At 40.6% G+C, this 20639-nt stretch overlaps 1 protein-coding gene and 1 long non-coding RNA gene across 2 annotated transcripts in view; one reads left to right on the top strand and one right to left on the bottom strand.

The window, feature by feature from the left end:
• Positions 1 to 1931, bottom strand: part of slc1a1 (solute carrier family 1 member 1) — a 17181-nt gene extending 15250 nt beyond the window's left edge. The window contains exon 1 of the mRNA XM_062516508.1: positions 1679 to 1931. Coding sequence (XP_062372492.1) covers positions 1679 to 1778 — 100 coding nt within the window. The 5' untranslated portion in view covers positions 1779 to 1931. The remainder of the gene's footprint in view (positions 1 to 1678) is intronic.
• A 13247-nt stretch (positions 1932 to 15178) lies between these two features.
• LOC134060019 (uncharacterized) lies at positions 15179 to 18284 on the top strand. The gene is made up of 4 exons (XR_009935118.1): positions 15179 to 15665; positions 17639 to 17690; positions 17906 to 17976; positions 18190 to 18284. It is a non-coding gene; the product is annotated as an uncharacterized LOC134060019 (long non-coding RNA).
• Positions 18285 to 20639: the final 2355 nt, after the last annotated feature.

Genomic DNA, 20639 nt, shown 5'->3' with positions numbered 1-20639 from the left:
GTGGTGGGATTCCTATCCTGTGGCTCTGATTAAGAGTAGTCAGGCATGCTAATTCAATCAGTTTCTGGGAGCAATGGACCAACAGCTGACCACTAAACTCCTAACGGCTCTGTACGTGCAGATTACCGGACAGCGACTCTATACATTCAGACTATTGGGCCCCTACAACAGCTCTATACGTTCAGACTATTGGGTCCCTACAGAGATGATATACATTCAGACTATTGGGCCCCTACAGAGATGATATACATTCAGACTATTGGGCCCCCACAGAGATGATATACATTCAGACTATTGGGCCCCTACAACAGCTCTATACGTTCAGACTATTGGGCCCCCACAGAGATGATATACATTCAGACTATTGGGCCCCTACAGAGACGTGATACGTTCAGACCACTAAACAACTATGTTCAGACTACTGGTCCTCTACAGCGGATCTATACGTTCAGACTATTGGGCCCCTACAGAGATGATACATTCAGACTATTGGGTCCCTAGAGATGATATACATTCAGACTATCTGTCTATCTGATATACATTCAGACTATCTGTCTATCTATCCATCTGTACGGGGGAGTGTGTCACCTCAGCCTCATTGACTGAGCTTTGTCTCTCTTTCTCCTCCATGGCTGCAACAGCACCAATAGAGCGTGTGTGTGTGTGTGTGTGTGTGTGTATGTGTGTGTGTGTGTGTGTGTGTGTCTGTGTGTGTGTGTGTGTGTGTGTGTGTGTGTGTGTGTGTGTGTGTGTGTATGTGTGTGTGTGTGTGTGTGTGTGTGTGTGTGTGTGTGTGTGTGTGTGTGTGTGTGTGTGTGTGTGTGTGAACGCCATCATCTAGAATATGCTGCACTGTCACACACTCCCAGAGATCTCTGATAGCCGCAGGGGTGACATGACTGGTAGCACCCACACACACACACACACCATCACCACCTCCCCGCATCAGCCCCCCCCACACACACACACACACACCCCATCACCACACACACACACACACTCCATCACCACACACACACACACACACACACACACACACACACACACACACACACACACACACATATACACCCACGCCATCACCACACACACACACACACACACACACACACACACACACATACCCCATCAACACACACACACACACGCACACCATCAACACACACACACACACACACACACACACCAAGGACAGCAGTGTGAGAGAGACAGCTGTTTGATACTCCTGCAGGGAACACTGAAGACCACAGCAGCCAGTCGAGCTGCCATGCCAGGAATACTGAGACACACACACAGACTGGCTAGGAAGCCAGCCGGCCACTCAAGTCTAGTCACGTTTGGCTGTGACAGTCTGTGTGTGTGTGTGTGTGTGTGTGTGTGTGTGTGTGTGTGTGTGTGTGTGTGTGTCTCTCTCTCTCTCTCTCTCTCTCTCTCTCTCTCTCACACACACACACACACACACACACACACACACACCTGCAGTTGCACACACAAAGAGTATACAAGCAGGCTATGGCAGGCACGGATGTACATTATTGCTTTTCTGTTACCATAGCGACAGGGACCAATATATCTGCTGCTGACGGTGAGTGAGTGTTGAGACTGCGCGAGGTCTAGCCTCGGCTACGACTATTCCTGCATCCACGCACATAGGCTACGATACAATAACGATTCTTACCCAGAATGACCGACGCGACCGTGGCGATGAGCAGCCAATTCCGCTTCAGGAAACTCTTGACATGGCACCGTCTCCGCTCTCGCTTCCCCAGGACGTCCATGTCTGCGGACTCACTCGCGAAGATGACGACGGCTCGATCGCGGATACACACACATACACACACACCTACACACACACACACACACACACACACACACAGACACAAAGGTGGACGGGGTAGACGCACCGTCAGAAGCCCTCGTCTCTTTTTCAACCCTTTCACGGGAGCGCGGAGCCGAGCAGCCGCGGGAACGAGCTGTTTGGCGCGCGCAGCTGTAGGTCGCACGCGGATGCTGATGCTGATGCCACTGCTGCTGCTGTGTGAAGCTGTAGGCTACGGAGAGGTGGCGGGAGACCGAGAGAGAGAAGCGAAATCTCCCCTCGCGTCTGCCTCTGGTTATGTGTCTGCCTGTCAGCGAGCGCGCTGTTAACGATGTCAAGAGCAGTGTTCGCAGTCAGCAGGGGTGTGTTCAACAGCCTTATATTCGCGCGGCTTTTATCCTCGCACTCACACAGACACTGTCTCCTCCCCCTAAACGGCATGCTTCAACATCACTGGAAACGGCCATGCTTCTGCCATGCCGTTGAGCCTACATTTCAACATCACTGGAACAGGCCTACCTGGGGGGTATTCCATCAACCTCGCTAAACAAGGCGGCGCTCAACAGAAATAGCCTGGCTTGAACTAGTGTAGACTTCCACTTGAAGCTAAAGCCGTTCCATTAACTCAAGTTAGCTGCATCTTGCCCTCGTTTATTCAAACGAGGCTAAAATCAGCTTCATGTCTGCTCGTGCACGAGGTAGAAAAGTAGACCAAAACCATAGATTGATGAAAAGAGGATGCATGTCGTAAAATTAAGGCAAACTAGAAGATTTCAGTTCGATTTACAAGCGCCATCTACAGGATTTAAATCGGAAGTAATCAAATTGAACACGAGAGAAAAAAATAGATAGGCCTACAGTAGTTGCCTAAAAAGGAGAATAACGAAATCGTAGGCCTACTGTAAATCGCTAAACAGTATGATGGTTTGAATTGGGACTTTGATTGTCTTCACTCTGAACAAAACGAGTGAATAAGCAGGCTATTTAAACTCAAAACAACTTTGGCATAGGCTATTCAACAATAAAGATAACCTACGTTTGTAAATTAAAAGGGTTCACTCTGAAATATTTTTTTCGGTGGTCATAAAATAAATTGGTAGCCTATTGTCCTGGGAGTATTGGGAGAAAACCTAGCCTATTGTCTCCCATAAGCATATAGTTCTGCCAAAGTGTTTGTGAAATATAATTAGCCTATCTGAAATGCAATATTGGCTTTCAATATGTCATTTCATATTTAATTTCTGTAATACAGTTGGTTTGATATCCAAACTACATGCATAATTAATTAGACGATATGAAGCGGTTTTAATTATCATAGCCTTTACAGAATTAGGCTATAGGCTGGCTTGCCGTGCATCGTATAGCACACAGCCTGCCTACTGTCACTGAAGCTACTGTATATGGCCCTTAATAATGATGCCTTTCATTAAAGAGTATAACTAAACATGGCGATATTAATGTGTTAACATAGTCTATGTAAATTCATCGCATGGGAACCGAACCCGAGAACACGCAAAACATGCCTCGATTGTTCTCCTGTCCCGCTGCGCATGACACCACGAAAGACGTACGTTACGCATAGCCGCAAGATTCCTTGGACCACACACATATCAAGTTCAAACAATGTAAGTTGCATAATTTTCAGAAATTCATTTAAACTAGCGGATAGGTAGCCTTAATCAATGCTCGCAACACTGTCGGAAAAAAGTTTCTCCTTCTATTTTTTAAGTTGTAGGCTACAGGTGACGAAAGCACAGGTTGACGGAACCAACGTTTTGGGACTCGTTTTCCGACTGGTGTTTTTTATTTGCAACACAGATTAATTTAGCTCGGCAGTTAGCCTGCCACCGACCAGGTTAGTTCAGAAGCATATGTTACCCCAGCAACTCAGCTGAGATTCCTGTTAGCGGGAGTAATGGAACCGAGCTCTCTCTAAAATTAGCGAGGCTTATCAAAGTTAGCCGCGATTTACGGTTAGCTCGCTTGATGGAATACCCCCCAGACCCAAGACCTAATCCTAGTTTAGGCTACTTTGAGGGGGGCAGAATGCCCCCTCTCCTCCCCCTCCCACATATCGATCAGCTAGGCTACATTGTTATGCTACAGTAGCCTAGCACAATAGGCCTACAACAATAATAATAATAATACAATTTATTTATATGGCACATTTCAAGCACAGAGCACAACGTGCTTTAAAGACAAGAAACCAAACAACAGTAGTAGTAGTAGTAGTAGTAGTAGTAGTAGTAGTAGTAATAATAAATAAATAAAAGGGCAAACTACAAAACACAAACTTAACTCAATGGAAGAAACTAAAGGAAAAGTAGCCTACCCAAAGCAAATCAAACAAACATAAATGATCACTCACTAATGAAATAGTCAGGTCCCAAATGTAGCTTTACAGGTTATCATGAGGATGTTTGAAGCGATCCTAACACTCACTGGTTATCATGAGGGTGTCTAAAGCGATCCTAACACTCACTGGCCACCAGTGCACATGGGCCAGATTTGGGCCAGACCTGGCTGGTGTGTTGCCTGTTCTGGACGAGAGAGGGAGTGACGATTTAGACAGCTGAAGAAGGCTTTGCATCACGTCTTCATCATCTTCATCACATCTAGATGAAACAAAGATGTATAATGATCTCTTCTTTTTTATTAAAGGTATATGTATAATGATCTCTGTGTCCTATAGCATTTACCTGGCTTTGGACATGTTTCTCAGTTGATAATGACAGGATTGGACAAGGAGTTTTATACACGTTGGTCAAATGTTATATCCGTAAGACTCTTAGAAGTGTAGGCTATAGAAGTAGGCCTAGTCTTGTTATCTGAGACTAAACTTCCAAGAAAAGTCTGAGCATGATTAAAGACTGTGTCCGGCCCAATGAAGGCATCACTCCCTGTTGTCTGAAATGAGTAACGTTATAGACCTCTGAAGTTCGCCTACAAAAAGGATCCAAAGCTGCCATCTTTGCCCATATAAGGAGATACGGGAGTTAATTGAAGCTAACTGCCTATGGCAAGTTGCATGGTAAGTTAGCTCTGGGGTAGCAAAGATCAGAGTGTGGTGTCTTCACCTACCGAAGATCACAGTATGCACTAGACAGCAGTGGACAAAACTGTGTAGTGAAAAACGTCTGCATTTCCAATGTCATCATCCCCGCGAGAGTTTAACAGGTGCGATAATTGAAAATCCCCATGTTATTTTCCCATAGAAAAAATCTCAAGATACCGGATCTCCTTATTTGGGCAAAGATGGTGGCTTTTTTGTAGGCGAACTTCAGAGGTGGATACCAGAGCCCCTTTAGGGAGAGCCGGTCCACTTCCTATTAACTCCATTGTACCGGATTGTTCCTGCAATCTGTTGAAATTCCGCTAGGGGCGTTGCCGAGCAAGTGATGAATGAATTGTGGTCTATGGGGCTAAGCGGCTAGAACTCGTTTTTTTCACAGTTGACAACTTCATTTCTTAATGTACATTGTCGTAGTAGCTACCTGAGTATAGGTTTTCCACTGGAAATGAAATAAAAAGTCACTCATGTCCTTTCTGCTTTTCATAGGATGGGCCGTTTTCCCTGTAACATGCTAGCATTTAGCTCATGGATGCTCGCGACAATCGCGACCGATTACGACCGTCGTGAAGCTGAACCTTCTTTTAAATCTATGGCCGTAAAGTGGTTCGCTTGTGTCACGTGACATGAAAACTTTGAAAGGGTTTTTAGGAATAACAACACATATTGAAAATTGTATTGGTCAGCTGATTGTCAAGTCAAGTTATCCTGCATCGCATGCATTAATGCAATTTTAGGAGAAAAAATTATATAACGACAAATGTGGTACTGGGGGGTTCAGCTCCATTGCTACCCATTCATTCATCACTTGCTCGCGATCGCCCTCTAGTTGCAGTACCATGCGGAAGTATTTCGCTAGTGGTCCTTCTCCCCTTATTAGACATTCTCTGTGGATACCGACTGAAGAGGGCGCAGAGGTCAGATGATCTCAATAGTGACAACGAATCGTCGGGGCAACGCTAGCTTGCTGTGACGGCCTGTGAGGCCTTCTGCTCATTGTTTTTGTTTCAGGTGTGCTCAAGACCAAACGAGCTGATGAGCTGCACCTGAGGGGTGCAGATAAGAGGCCTGCTGCTTCTCCCCTTGAGGGCCATTCTGACTTTGGGTTTTGGACATGCAACACTACACTCAGACACATTGCAAACCTTCAACATCCATGCATTACTGACAACTGACTAGGACCCATCTCACACTCTTTGTTGTTCGTTTGCTATTAGTTCATTTGCTTTGGTTATTAAATCCATATTTTAGTTAACAATCCAACCTCTCGACTCCCTCTTTTGTTGTGGCCTTACCCCTAGGTCATAACACTTGCTCTTGAGCCATCGCTACTTCATGCTAAAGTAAAAGAATACCAGGATACCCGTGTTCATCAATTTGTACATATAACAGAATGGCATGACTGCCCAGTGCCATGCATTCTAGATATAGACCTACATTTTAATTTTGACAGATGACAGATTCTATTACAGTAATGTTTATGTGCTACCGTGGTGTTGTCTAGTAGACTGTGTGTAAAATAAAAATAAAACACTTTCATTTTCTTAAGTCTGCTGTTTGGACTTCTTTGTCTACTTTAGAATGTAGTTAGTGTGCAACAGCAGTCTGACACTTCTTATATGATCAGCTTACAGTACATGATGATCTTTAACATGATCAACATTATTTTGAAGGACAGCTCATCGCCTCGTCTTTGTCACAACGATGACCCACATGCATGAGCCATGGCATCTCACGAGTGCACCTCCCACGTTTGTGGTTGACTGTGACTTCGCCAAGCGCCTCTGTTTGTGTGTGTGTGTGTGTTTGTCTTATTCTTCCCAGGTTGAATGTTCTTTTGACAGATTGTCCACTGTTTCCCCGCTGTTTAGGCCCATCACCCATGTACTCCTTGTTTGTTTGGAGTGGTTGCATGCTCCAATGCTCACACTGGCATCTGTGAAAGATATGTTAAAATAAATTGGGCATAGGCTATTCATTTCACAATGTTTGAAGCCTCATACAAAGCCACTTATACAGCCACTGGCAAGTGGATCAGCACTGAAATCAGCGTCAGGAGAGCACTATGATGGTGGATGTGCAAATCAACGTCAGGACAGCACCATGATGGTGGATGTGCAAATCAACGTCAGCAGAGCACCATGATGGTGGATGTGATCGGGGAACACAAGGCATGATGGGATGTGATCAGGGAACACAAGGCATGATGGGATGTGATCAGGGAACACAAGGCATGATGGGATGTGATCAGGAAACACAAGGCATGAAGGTCGTTTTGTATCCATCAGGACGTTGCTGAGAGAGCAGAGCAGAGCAGCTAAGAGTTTCAACAGTAATAGAATGATAAACATGGTGGCCAGAATCACCACAGCGTGGTGATGAAGGTATACACCTGACCATTGGGCATTAAATATAGCCTATAGCCTGCTACTGTATCTATACCATACAGTATCTATACCATTGGGCATTAAATATAGCCTATAGCCTGCTACTGTATCTATACCATACAGTATCTATACCATTGGGCATTAAATATAGCCTATAGCCTGCTACTGTATCTATACCATACAGTATCTATACCATTGGGCATTAAATATAGCCTATAGCAGGGGTCGGCAACCTGCGGCTCTGGAGCCGCATGCGGCTCTTTAGCGCGACCCTGGTGGCTCCCTGGAGCGTCTTCAAATATGTATGAAAATGAATGGGGGGATTTGTGTTTGTTTGTTTTAATATGGTTTCTGTATGAGGACAAACCTTCTTAACGTTTTCCAATGTTGTAAAAATGTGCATAATAAATATTAACGTTCAACATTTCTGTCAACGAAGATTTGATAGCCTGCGACACACGTTTCAGGGCGGCGCCGTGCCAGGCAGGTGGCTGTAAACCTATGGTTGTAAACAAACCGGCGGGTGTGTCAGCATGGCCATGCCATGGATCCCAAAGGGAAAAAGAGAAAGATAGCCGATGAGATCAGGGAATTTAAGCCAGAATGGACCGAATAATTTGCTTTCATTGCCATTGCGGAAGGATTGCCTGCATGTTTGCTTTGTAATGAGAAGTTGGCGAACAACAAAAAGAGAAAGACATTTAGAAAGACATTTTCAGGGAAGGCACGCTACATTTGCAGCCGACTACCAAGTTGGGACTGAGAGAAAAAGTGCGATTGCAGTAGCCTACTTCTGGAGAAATTTTGTTGCAACCTGAGAGATATTAAAACGTGGAAAACAGCGGTTCACGGATGGTGATTACACGAAGTTGAACTTAAAGCACCATATACAGCGGAGTAGTCACGTGGTGTGTCATTCTCTCCGACATGCGCTGCAGGGAAAAACATTTAATCATGAAAGCTCATTATGTAGCCTCGTTGTAGCCTACTCAGTCATTTTGATAGTAGGCTAATATAGATAATATACACTTACAGCCTGTGTTGCCTTCATATAAGGCTTACATGAGGCTTTTAATTTTTTGCGGCTCCAGACAGATTTGTTTTTTGTTTTTTTGGTCCAAAATGGCTCTTTGAACATTTTGGGTTGCCGACCCCTGGCCTATAGCCTGCTACTGTATCTATACCATACAGTCTGTTTGGCTGAAGAGGCCTATAGCCTGCTACTGTATCTATACCATTGGGCATTAAAAGCCACTTTAGTTTGAGAGGAACTTACAATGAATGAACATACAGTAGGACACAAATCCACAAGACGTATGCCATCATAGTTGGGCCTACAGAAGCCCATAGCCTGCTATCTATACCATACAGTCTGTTTGGCTGAAGAGGCCTATAGCCTGCTATCTATACCATACAGTCTGATTGGCTGAAGAGGCCTATAGCCTGCTACTGTATCTATACCATTGGGCATTAAAAGCCACTTTAGCTTGAGAGGAACTTACAATGAATGAACATAGGACACAAATCCACAAGACGTACAGTATGCCATCATAGTTGGGCCTACAGAAGCCTATAGCCTGCTATCTATACCATACAGTCTGTTTGGCTGAAGAGGCCTATAGCCTGCTACTGTATCTATACCATACAGTCTGTTTGGCTGAAGAGGCCTATAGCCTGCTATCTATACCATACAGTCTGTTTGGCTGAAGATCGTGAAGAAAATGTGTTAGTTGTATGGTGACACCTACTGGGCAGATATATATATAACAGGGTTTTTTTTATGACGTTTACACACTAACATGCTCATTTCCACTTTATGATTGTTTACACACTAACATGTACATTTCCACTTTATGATTGTTTACACACTAACATGCTCATTTCCACGTTATGATTGTTTACACACTAACATGTACATTTCCACTTTATGATTGTTTACACACTAACATGCTCATTTCCACTTTATGATTGTTTACACACTAACATGCTCATTTCCACTTTATGATTGTTTACACACTAACATGCTCATTTCCACTTTATGATTGTTTACACACTAACATGCTGACAGCTTTCCTGAAATACTCCACAAAAACACCACAACAAACTAGAAATGCAATTCCAAGGAATTACCAGTGCATGAAATGCAAAAATAGATAGATAATGTAGATATGGTTACCAAGGTGTAGCTAGGGTAAATATGGTGGTTGCATAGTTTACAGAGAGTTGATAGTGTGAAGGTAGACAGTTTAAAGCTGAAACATTTTGATTTGCTGATTTCTATTCATGTTAAAATGTTAACTATGGTAACAATGATAACCAGGTTGATTGGTTAACTTAGCTACTGATTTCATGCAGTAATGGTAAAAAGGTTAACTATGCTAACTATGCTCACAGTGTTAACCAGGTTGATTAGCTAACTTAGCTAATGATTTCTAGCAGTTATGCTAAAAATGCTAACTATGCTAGCAATGCTAACTATGGTAACAATGCTAACTTAAACTAACAATGCTAACCAGGTTGATTAGCTAACTTGACTGATGATTTCTAGCAATAATGCTAAAAATGCTAACAATGCTAAAATTGCTAACAATGCTAACCAGGTTGATTAGCTAACTTAGTTAGATGTTTTTTGCAGTTATGCTAAAAATGCTAACTATGCTAACAATGTTAACTATGCTAACCATGCTAACCAGCTAACTTGCTAGTGAGGACTTTTATTTTGAAACATTTGTTGCTAGGGTATCCATGGTGGCCACTATCAGGAAGCAAGAAGTTACTGCAGCATAATCATGTTGGTTGCTATGGAAACGGTCATAAACGCTTAATTTTAATGGTTGGTATGTTGATTGCTAGGTACATGGAGGTTTCGTGTAGTTGACTGGAGGCATAGTTGATAACTGACAGTTGGAATGGTTGAACAGTTAAATAGTTGAGTAGTTACAATGGTTAAATGATTTAATAGTGTATTATTGCAGTGAGGACCTTTATTTTGAAACAGTTGTGGACAGAGGAAGTAGTGAAACAGAATCTGTAGTCTAAATAAGATTGTATGCTTAAAGCCTGAGACAGAAGGTGCCTCTCATATAGCGTTTACGCGTCCTCTCTCGCTCCTCGATCCTCACTGATCTACATAAAGAATGATGGAGCGGCAACAATGGGATAGTCTAGCCCTTCTTCTATCTTTCTTTATGTAGATCATTGAGGATCGAGGAGCGAGGGAGGACATATAAACGCTGCTTGAGAGGCACCCACAGTAAATACTTTGAAAGTTGTATGTAGATAGTCTAATTAATGTTGATAGACAGAATGTTTAATGGATGTTGATAGGCAGATTGTTTAATAGATATTGATTGACAGTTTAATGGGTGGATGAGTGAATGGTCTGAAGAAGATGAATGGATAGAAGGTTGGATGGAATGTGCCTTATATTCTTGTTAAGAGAGACACTGATACAGCTCTCTGAGAGTAGTTGATACAGGTGTAATCAATTTAACTGGCTAGTCTTAAGAGAGAGTGTGCTTAAAGCCTGAGACAGAGTAAATCATTTAAAAGTTGAATGTAGATAGTCTAATTAATGTTGATAGACAGAGAGTTTAATGGATGTTGATAGGCAGATTGTTTAATAGATGTTGATAGACAGTTTAATGGGTGGATGAGTGAATGGTCTGAAGAAGATGAATGGATAGAAAGTTGGATGGAATGTGCCTTATATTCTTGTAGACTGGAGAGACACAGCTCTCTACTGAGAGTAGTGGATACAGATACAGGTGTAATCAATTTAACTGTCTAGTCTTAAGAGAGCCAGCGTATGTAGCCTGAGAGAGAGAGAGAGCTGCTGCAGGTGGGGCTGGCCACCTGGCATAAGATTCTAATTGCTTAATGATCCGATTGTGATGTCATAGAGGCCAATGTTAAGTCTATGGGGAAATTTGTAATAGTTTTTAATTTATAGTTTAAAAAGTATAAAAGTTACAAAGTTGAAAAATACTTAGCAGCCTTCCCCTATTTAAGACCTACGTTGCGACGTTTGAATGAAGTTTCTAAGTTAAACGGTTCAAGCTGAATAGAAAAAATGAATTTGATCAGCGGAATAATAATAACTAGAAATGCAATTCCAAGGAATTACCAGTGCATGAAAATGCAGATATAGATAGATAATGTAGATATGGTTACTAAGGTGTAGCTAGGGTAAACATGGTGGTTGCATAGTTTACAGAGAGTTGATAGTGTGAAGGTAGACTGTTTAAAGATGAAACATTCCAGTTCTAACTTAGCTAATGATTTCTAGCAGTTACGTTAAAAATGCTAATTATGCTAGCAATGCTAACTTTACTAACAATGCTAACCAGGTTGATTAGCTAACTTAACCAATGATTTCTAGCAGCAATGCTAAAAATGCTAACTATGCTAACAATGCTAAATTTGCTAACAATGCTAACCAGGTTGATTAGCTAGCTTAGTTGATGATTTTTTGCAGTTATGCTAAAAATGCTAACTATGCTAACAATGCTAACCATGCTAACTAGCTAACTTGCTAGTGAGGACTTTTATTTTGAAACACTTGTTGCTAGGGTATCCATGGTGGCCACTATCAGGAAACAAGAAGTTACTGCAGTATAATCATGTTTGTTGCTATGGAAACGGTCATAAACGCTTAATTTTAATGGTTGCTATATTGGTTGCTAGGTACATGGAGGTTTCATGTAGTTGACTGGAGGCATAGTGGATGATAACTGACAGTTGGAATGGTTGAACAGTTCAATAGTTGAGTAGTTTCAATGGTTAAATGATTTAATAGTGTATTATTGCAGTGAGGACTTTTATTTTGAAACAGTTGTGGACAGAGGAAACAGTTAACAGGATATGTAGTCTTCTATGAGACTGTATGCTTAAAGCCAGAGAAACTGACAGTTGGTGCCCAGGTGGCCGGCCACCTGGCCTAAGATTCTAATTGCTGCCGTGATGTCATAATGAGCAATGTTAAGTCTATGGGGAAAATTGTAATAGTTTTTAACTAATAGTTTAAAAAGTATAAAAGTTACAAAGTTAAAAAATACAAAGCAGGCATGGCATAAGCAAGACCTACGCAACAACGTTTGAATGAAGTTTCTACGTTAAACGGTTGAAGCTGAATTGGCTGCGTTAGAAGAAGAAGTTTAATAATAAGAAATGCAATTCCAAGGAATTACCAGTGCATGAAAATGCAAAAAAATGTATAGATAGATAATGTAGATATGGTTACTAAGGTGTAGCTAGGGTAAACATGGTGGTTGCATAGTTTAAAGAGAGTTGATAGTGTTAAGGTAGACATTTTAAAGCTTAAACATTCCTGTTCTAACTTAACTAATGATTTCTAACAGTTATTGTAAAAATGATAGCTATGTTAACAATGCTAACCAGGTTGATAAGCTAACTTAGCTGATGATTTCTAACAATAATGCTAAAAATGTTAACAATGCTAACTATGCTAACAATGCTAACCAAGTTGATTAGCTAACTTAGCTAATGATTTCTATCAGTTATGCTAAAAATGCTAACTATGCTAACAATGCTAACTATGGTAACAATGCTAACCAGGTTGATAAGCTAACTTAGCTAATCATTTTTAGCAGTTATGCTAAAAATGCTAACTATGCTAACAATGCTAACTATGTTAACAATGCTAACTAGGTTGATTAGCTAACTTAGCTAATCATTTCCAGCAGCTATGCTAAAAATGCTAACTATGCTAACTAGCTAACTTGCTACTGAGGACTTCTATTTTGAAACATTTGTTGATAGGGTATCCATGGCTGCCACTATCAGGAATAAAGAAGTTACTATAGTAAAATCATGTTGGTTGCTATGGCAACGGTCATAAACGCTTAATTTTAATGGTTGCTATGTTGGTTGCTAGGTACATGGAGGTCTCATGTAGTTGACTGGAGGCATAGTTGAAGATAACTGACAGTTGGAATGGTTGAACAGTTAGATAGTTGAGTAGTTTGAATGGTTAAATGATTTAATAGTGTATTATTGCAGTGAGGACTTTTATTTTGAAACAGTTGTGGAAAGAGAGTTTAACAGGATATGTAGTCTTCACAGAGATTGTATGCTGCCTGAGAGAGAGAGGGCTGCTGCAGGTGGGGCTGGCCACCTGGCATAAGATTCTAATTGCTTAATGATCCGATTGTGATGTCATAGAGGCCAATGTTAAGTCTATGGGGAAATTTTGAATAGTTTTTAATTTATAGTTTAAAAAGTATAAAAGTTACAAAGTTGAAAAATACTTAGCAGCATTCCCCTATTTAAGACCTACGTTGTGACGTTTGAATGAAGTTTCTAAGTTAAACGGTTCAAGCTGAATAGAAAAAATGAATTTGGTAAGCGGAATAATAATAAGAAGAAGAAGAAGCCTAGGAAGAACAGTACAGTGCATTTGCATGCACTGTAATTAAATAACAGTGAACAACTAGAAATGCAATTCCAAGGAATTACCAGTGCATGAAAATGCAAAAAAATGTAGATATGGCTACTAAGGTGTAGCTAGGGTAAACATGGTGGTTGCATAGTTTAAAGAGAGTTGATGGTGTTAAGGTAGACATTTTAAAGCTTAAACATTCCAGTTCTAACTTAACTAATGATTTCTAACAGGTATTCTAAAATGTTGACTATGCTAACAATGCTAACCAGGTTGATAAGTTAACTTAGCTGATGATTTCTAGCAGTAATGTTAAAAATGCTAACTATGCTAACATTGCTAACTATGTTAACAATGCTAACCATGTTGATTAGCTAACTTAGCTAATCATTTTAGCAGTTGTGCTAAAAATGCTAACTATGCTAATAATGTTAACAATGCTAACTATGCTAACAATGCTAACCAGGTTGATTAGCTAACTTAGCTAATCATTTTTAGCAGTTATGCTAAAAATGCTAACTATGCTAACAATGCTAACCATGCTAACAATGCTAACTTGCTAGTGAGGACTTTTATTTTGAAACAGTAGTTGCTAGGGTATCCATGGTGCCCACTATCAAGAATAAAGAAGTTACTGTAGTATAATCATGTTGGTTGCTATGGAAACTGTCAAAAACGCTTAGTTTTAATGGTTGCTATGTTGGTTGCTAGGTACATGGAGGTTTCATTTAGTTGACTGGAGGCATAGTTGATGATAACTGACAGTTGGAATGGTTGAACAGTTAAATAGTTGAGTAGTTTCAGTGGTTAAATGATTTAATAGTGTATTATTGCAGTGAGGACTTTTATTTTGAAACAGTTCTGGAAAGAGGAAACAGTTAACAGGATATGTAGTCTTCACAGAGAGATTGTATGCTTAAAGCCTGAGAGAGAGAGGGCTGCTGCAGGTGGGGCTGGCCACCTGGCATAAGATTCTAATTGCTTAACGACCCGATTGTGATGTCATAGAGGCCAATGTTAAGTCTATGGGGAAATTTTGAATAGTTTTTATTTAATAGTTCAAAAAGTATAAAAGTTACAAAGTTGAAAAATACATAGCAGCATTCCCCTATTTAAGACCTACGCTGCGACGTTTGAATGAAGTTTCTAGGCAAAACGGTTCAAGCTGAATAGGAAAAATGAAATTGGTAAGCGGAATAATAATAATAAGAAGTCTTGGAAGAACAGTACAGTGCATTTTCATGCACTGTAATAAGAAGACTTGGAATAACAGTATAGTGCATTTTCATGCACTATAATAAGAAGAAGAAGCCTTGGAAGAACAGTACAGTGCATTTTCATGCACTGTAATTAGCAGAACACAACAGTGGGGTGTCCTACGAAGCTCGATTAGTGGGTTAGCGAGGTATGTTGCGCTCAAAGCCAGGGTATGCTGTCATACGAAAGTGGATTTGTTTTAGCGTCGCTGTATCACCATGGTATCTTATGCTCGCAACCCAGCTGGCATCCTGACGTCAATTTGACATCAACAAGTAGTCAAGATTTTGACCAACATGTATGACGTGCATAAATATGCATAATTTCATTATATTTTGTAATGATTTCCTTGTGGTTGTAAAGAGGCCCAACAAAGGTATCAATCTAACATGTTTTTTCTGGTCCCTACATCTCAGGTCTATATTATTGACATTAAATCAACGTTGATTTGATGTCAGGAAATAAGACGTCAAATTGATGTGAAATTTATGTCAAAACAACGTCTGTTAAAATGTCTGAAAAGGTATATTATTAGCCTACTCATTGTAAATCGACGCGAGTTTTTCAACATCCTGACCCACACAGCAGAGGGTTCCAAAACGGACCCTCTGCGGCGGACTCCGTGCGGATTCGCACATCGAACGCGCCCTTTCCAGTCCTAACGGCTCCTTCAGTTTTCAAATTTCTCGTTGATGAAGTGGAAGACGAAACAGCGGCGTCTGAAGGCTCACTGTAAGTATGCTCCTATATGCTTTATTTATGCAGTTACCGAGTCTATCCACTGAAAAAGTACTTCCATAACACAAGTAACCTACTTATCTAGCTTTATTTGCTGATATTATCCGAAGATTTGCTGGTCTGCAGATATTGCTCATATTTACACACCAGCTACGGTCTAGCTGCTAGCTTTCGCAAGCTAATTTAGCCCACTTTAGACAGGGCTAAATCCTGTCCAACTAGGGCTTTGTTACCCTTTTAATGAAAGCTAAACTCAGAACTGAGTTTAAAATGAGCAACGTTTAATTTGGTTTAACGCTAACTTTGTGTTTGTGAACAACAAAAGTTGGCTTGCGTTAGCTAGCGTTACCTTGTTAGCTAACGATAGCATTAAAGTTAGCAACAGGAAAACTAGTTTTTGTTAACGTTATGAAAGCTTAGATGTTGGACTCGGGAGTCTTTAAGAAAACGTAGGCCAATTCGGATGTGTCTAAACATCATTTCTTTCTGGGAGGGAGGCTGATTTCACATTGTTCACCAGTCCGGGATAACGTTAGCTGCTAGCTAATGGTTTTAAATTATGAATGACGTTAGCAGTAGCCTGCTAGTTCTAATAAGGTAGCGCTAAACAGCTGCCGCATGCTCAAACACATACGTCATAGCTCGACATTCTCTGCTGGCAGCAACGAATAGCTTTGGGACTCGTGCTTATATTCTGTACACGTTAGAAACCAGCAAACAGGCCTACTATTCAATCTAAAAAGTCCGGTTTCCAGACGTGTTTCCTGGTGACTTTTTAGATTGAACTGTAGCTGCTAGAGATTACTCTCTAACTTTTACGAAATATAAATGCACAAAGGGCACGAGGCTATTTGTTTTAAATTTTCATGTAGAAATACTGTCGTCTACGAGTTCATTTAATGACATTGAACGTTCCTTGGAGTAAGATTTAAAGGGATATTCCGCCATTTTTGGAAATACGCTCATTTTCCACCTCCCCTCGAGCAAAACAATCGATATTTACCTTGTTCCCGTTCATCCAGCCATTCTATGAGTCTGGCGATACAACTTTTAGCTTCAGCCTAGCATAGATCATTGAATCGGATTAGACCATTAGCTTCTCGCCTGCTAGCTTCATGTTTAAAAGTGACTAAGATTTCTGGTAATTTTCCCATTTAAACCGTGTCTCCTCTCAAGTTAGAAAGTGCAATAAGACCAACTGAAAATGAAACCTGGCGTGTTTCTAGGCTGATTTGACATGGAACTACACTCTCATCTGGCGTAATAATCAAGGCAACTTGCAACTTACTGGCACTACTACTGCTTGTTGTCTATGGGGACTATTTTCAGATGCTGCGTACGATATCACTGCGCCTATGTTACGTTTGCAAGTTGCCTTGATTATTACGCCAAATGAGAGTGTAGTTCCATGTCAAATCAGCCTAGAAAAACGCCAGGTTTCATTTTCAGTTGGTCTTATTGCACTCTCTAACTTGAGAGGAGACACGTTTTAAATGGGAAAATTACCAGAAATCTTAGTCACTTTTAAACATGAAGCTAGCAGGCGAGAAGCTAATGGTCTAATCCGATTCAATGATCTATGCTAGGCTGAAGCTAAAAGTTGTATCGCCAGACTCACAGAATGGCTGGATGAACGGGAACAAGGTAAATATCGATTGTTTTGCTCGAGGGGAGGTGGAAAATGAGCGTATTTCCAAAAATGGCGGAATATCCCTTTAACTGAGCAGAGGCAAAATAGAAGAGGCAGTTGTTGACTTCATGTATGTCCTTGCTTTGCCTTGGCACAGACCAGACACTTTGTTGTGAATGTTTAGAATATATGGGAAGAGGAGCTAAAATGATCAGCACCATATTCTGTGGATCCCAATATAATGCATTTTAATGGGGTGTATTATTGGTTATGATAAATATTTGGCCATTTCTTTCTGATGATAAAAGTAATGCATATTTATGTATCTGTGTTGCAGGTCATTCACAAGTGGCTCCAGTCTGGTTTGGGGGTTCTGCCATCCAAGTAAAGTAAGCTTTACAGTTTTACATTTGATTTATTTGACTTTTGGTCTAAACATTAATAATAAAAAATAACCATATGCCTCTGTAACTGGTGTTACTAGTTCAGGACGAAGTGAAGGTAAATGTCAACATGCTTAAATGCCTTTGTCTGCTGTAATAAAACCCACCCTCTACCTCAAAAGCTCTCTAATGAAATGTACATTTATGTATCTGCGTTACAGGTTATTCACAAGTGGCTCCAGTCTGGTTTGGGGGTCTACGCTTTCTCATCCTGTCCTGCCACCTAAGTGAAGTAAGCTATACAGTTTTACATTTGATTTATTTGACTTTTGGTCTAAACATTAATAATAAAAATAACCATATGCCTCTGTAACTGGTGTTACTAGTTCAGGACGAAGTGAAGGTAAATGTCAACATGCTTAAATGCCTTTGTCTGCTGTAATAAAACCTACCCTCTACCGAAAAGCTCTCTAATGAAATGTACATTTATGTATCTGTGTTACAGGTTATTCACAAGTGGCTCCAGTCTGGTTTGGGGGTCTACGCTTTCTCATCCTGTCCTGAGTGATTCTTGACATTGAAATTATATCAAAATTTGTCAATAAATATTCATACTTTTGTCATTAATGTTTGATTTCGGATTTATGTTGAATTGACAGCGAAGCTTGATATTGAATGATAGCAAAATAGCATTAAAACATTGTCTTCCTATGCATCAACATCATGACATCTTGACATCAAATAAATGTTGAATTGACATCAAATGCCAACAAAACTTGACATGGAAATGACATCAACATCATGACATCTTGATGTCATATAAATGTTGAATTGACATCAAAGCCTGATATTGAATGATATCAAAATAGCATCAAAACGTAATCAACCATCATGACATCAAATACATGTTGAATTGACATCAAATCCCGACAAAACATGACATCAAAATAACATCAAAATGACATCAGCAGAGGTCAAAATCTTGACATCAAATTGACATCAGTACATTGACGTCAATATGACTTTCATTCTAGACCTATTTCGTGACGTAATTTTGACATCAATGTTCGATGTCATATTGATGTCAAATTGATATCAAATGCCCACTGGGAACCAAACCAGGGGGGTATTTCACAAAACCAAGATAGGGGATTAATGCTGCATTCATGTGCTATGGAAAAGATGGTATTTTCCATTTGTGACCTGGTAGTTACCAGTGTGTTGTGTTCAAGTGCTTTGTTGACGTACTGTTAGGAAATGAGTAAATTACCTGTCACTCATCACTAGCTAGCATATAGCTCTGGGTAGGCAATACCAAACCATAACAGCTTTTTAAAAATTTACAATGAGTGTCAAAGCATATTACAATTGTCAATGACACAACATTGTATAGGCTGCAAAAAACATCTGCTAACAGTAGCAAACAATGTTTAGTAGTAAACAATGCTATCATTCACAACTCTTCCGTTGCTCTCCGCCATGTTGAAAATGTCAAAGGTTATCTCATCTCGGCAACTCGTCCATCAACATATTCTACGAGTTGCCCAGTGGAAAATACCACATGAGATGGTGTTCATGTGCATTTTTGACCTCGGCTTTTGGTATTTACCATAATTACCATAGCACATGAAGGCACCATTAGACAGGCTTACTGGGTTATCCTGGATGAACATAGCCTTGACTTGGTTTCACAGAAGAGATCACATATAAGTTACCATGGGAATTTATACTTGGAAGCTAGCCTGCTCCCGACCAGGCTAACAGCCAAGCTAAGTTAATTCTAATGGTATCTGATTGGTTCTGCTAGCTGTCAGTCAAATCAGACCTCCATGCGATTTTTTCAAAGAGCTGTATTCCATTTATAAATATATTATTTGCTACTTGTATTTACTCGCAAAACACAGCAGAATGGCTGCCTATACCATATGGGTGTCATTTAAATTATGGTGGCCTTATAATTAATAACATACTTGTTGTTTGCTTCTTTTTTGACGGACGTTTGATGAATAGCCTACTGTAGTAGTTGGTTGGAAGTGGAGGGGACATTTTTCGAAGGTGTTTTCAACTAATTCGGCTTTTAAGACAAATTAAGATAATATAGGACATACTTTGTGCATCTTTGCGGTGGCAAAGAGCTTTCTTAATGACGTTGCGTGCTGAGACAAGGAAGCTCTCAGGTGCATACGTAAATTTGCATTCAGTTGATCTGCCACACCTACTCCCGCTATGTAACAGAAATACTCATGATGATTCCCATCCAAAAAAGTACAACTTTACCTCGTTGTTAGTCTATATCAAAAGCGGTTGTTCACTTTGTGTGCAAGACGCTATTTTTCGCGTCTTTTGTATTCCCACCGTGAGTGGGGGAGAAACGAGAACGCGCACACATACCGAATAACTTACACCTGTCTTGACCTAGCCCCCTCAACTCATCTGCGCTCAGCATTAGTGAAACGTATTTAGCATGTTTACTTTGACCAGGCTTGGTCAACCGCGTGTGTCGTCACTTATCTTGGATCTACTTACTCTGGTTTTGTGAAATAGGCCCCAGGCCATAAGAGTTCACCACATCACAGGCTAAGGGTGCCTCTCATATGGGCACCATTCGAGGCCCTCGCTCCTCGGGCCTCGATCCTCACTGATTGACATAAAGAATGATGGGGCGAAAACAATGGGATAGTCTATCCATTGCTAGTTATAGATCAGTGGGAACGCCCCTCGAGGATCGAGCATCGAGGATCGAGGAGGCATGTTGAGAAGCACCTTATGTCTTCGTTGGCAAGGCAAGACTGTATAACATGCTGCGTTTTCAATTTTGCACATGTGTGCACACACCTGGTGGATGTGATTATTACGGTGCATGCAAATGCACTGTTCTGTTCTTCCTGGGCATCTTCTTCTTCTTCTTCTTATTATTATTCTCCTAACCAGGTCCTAATTAGCTTCAACCGTTTA

The sequence above is a fragment of the Sardina pilchardus genome, chromosome 16, assembly GCF_963854185.1.
Source record: "Sardina pilchardus chromosome 16, fSarPil1.1, whole genome shotgun sequence".
NCBI classification, from domain to species: domain Eukaryota; kingdom Metazoa; phylum Chordata; class Actinopteri; order Clupeiformes; family Clupeidae; genus Sardina; species Sardina pilchardus.
The sequence above is the reverse complement of the archived record's forward strand: the minus strand, read 5'-3'. Positions and strand labels throughout refer to the sequence as shown.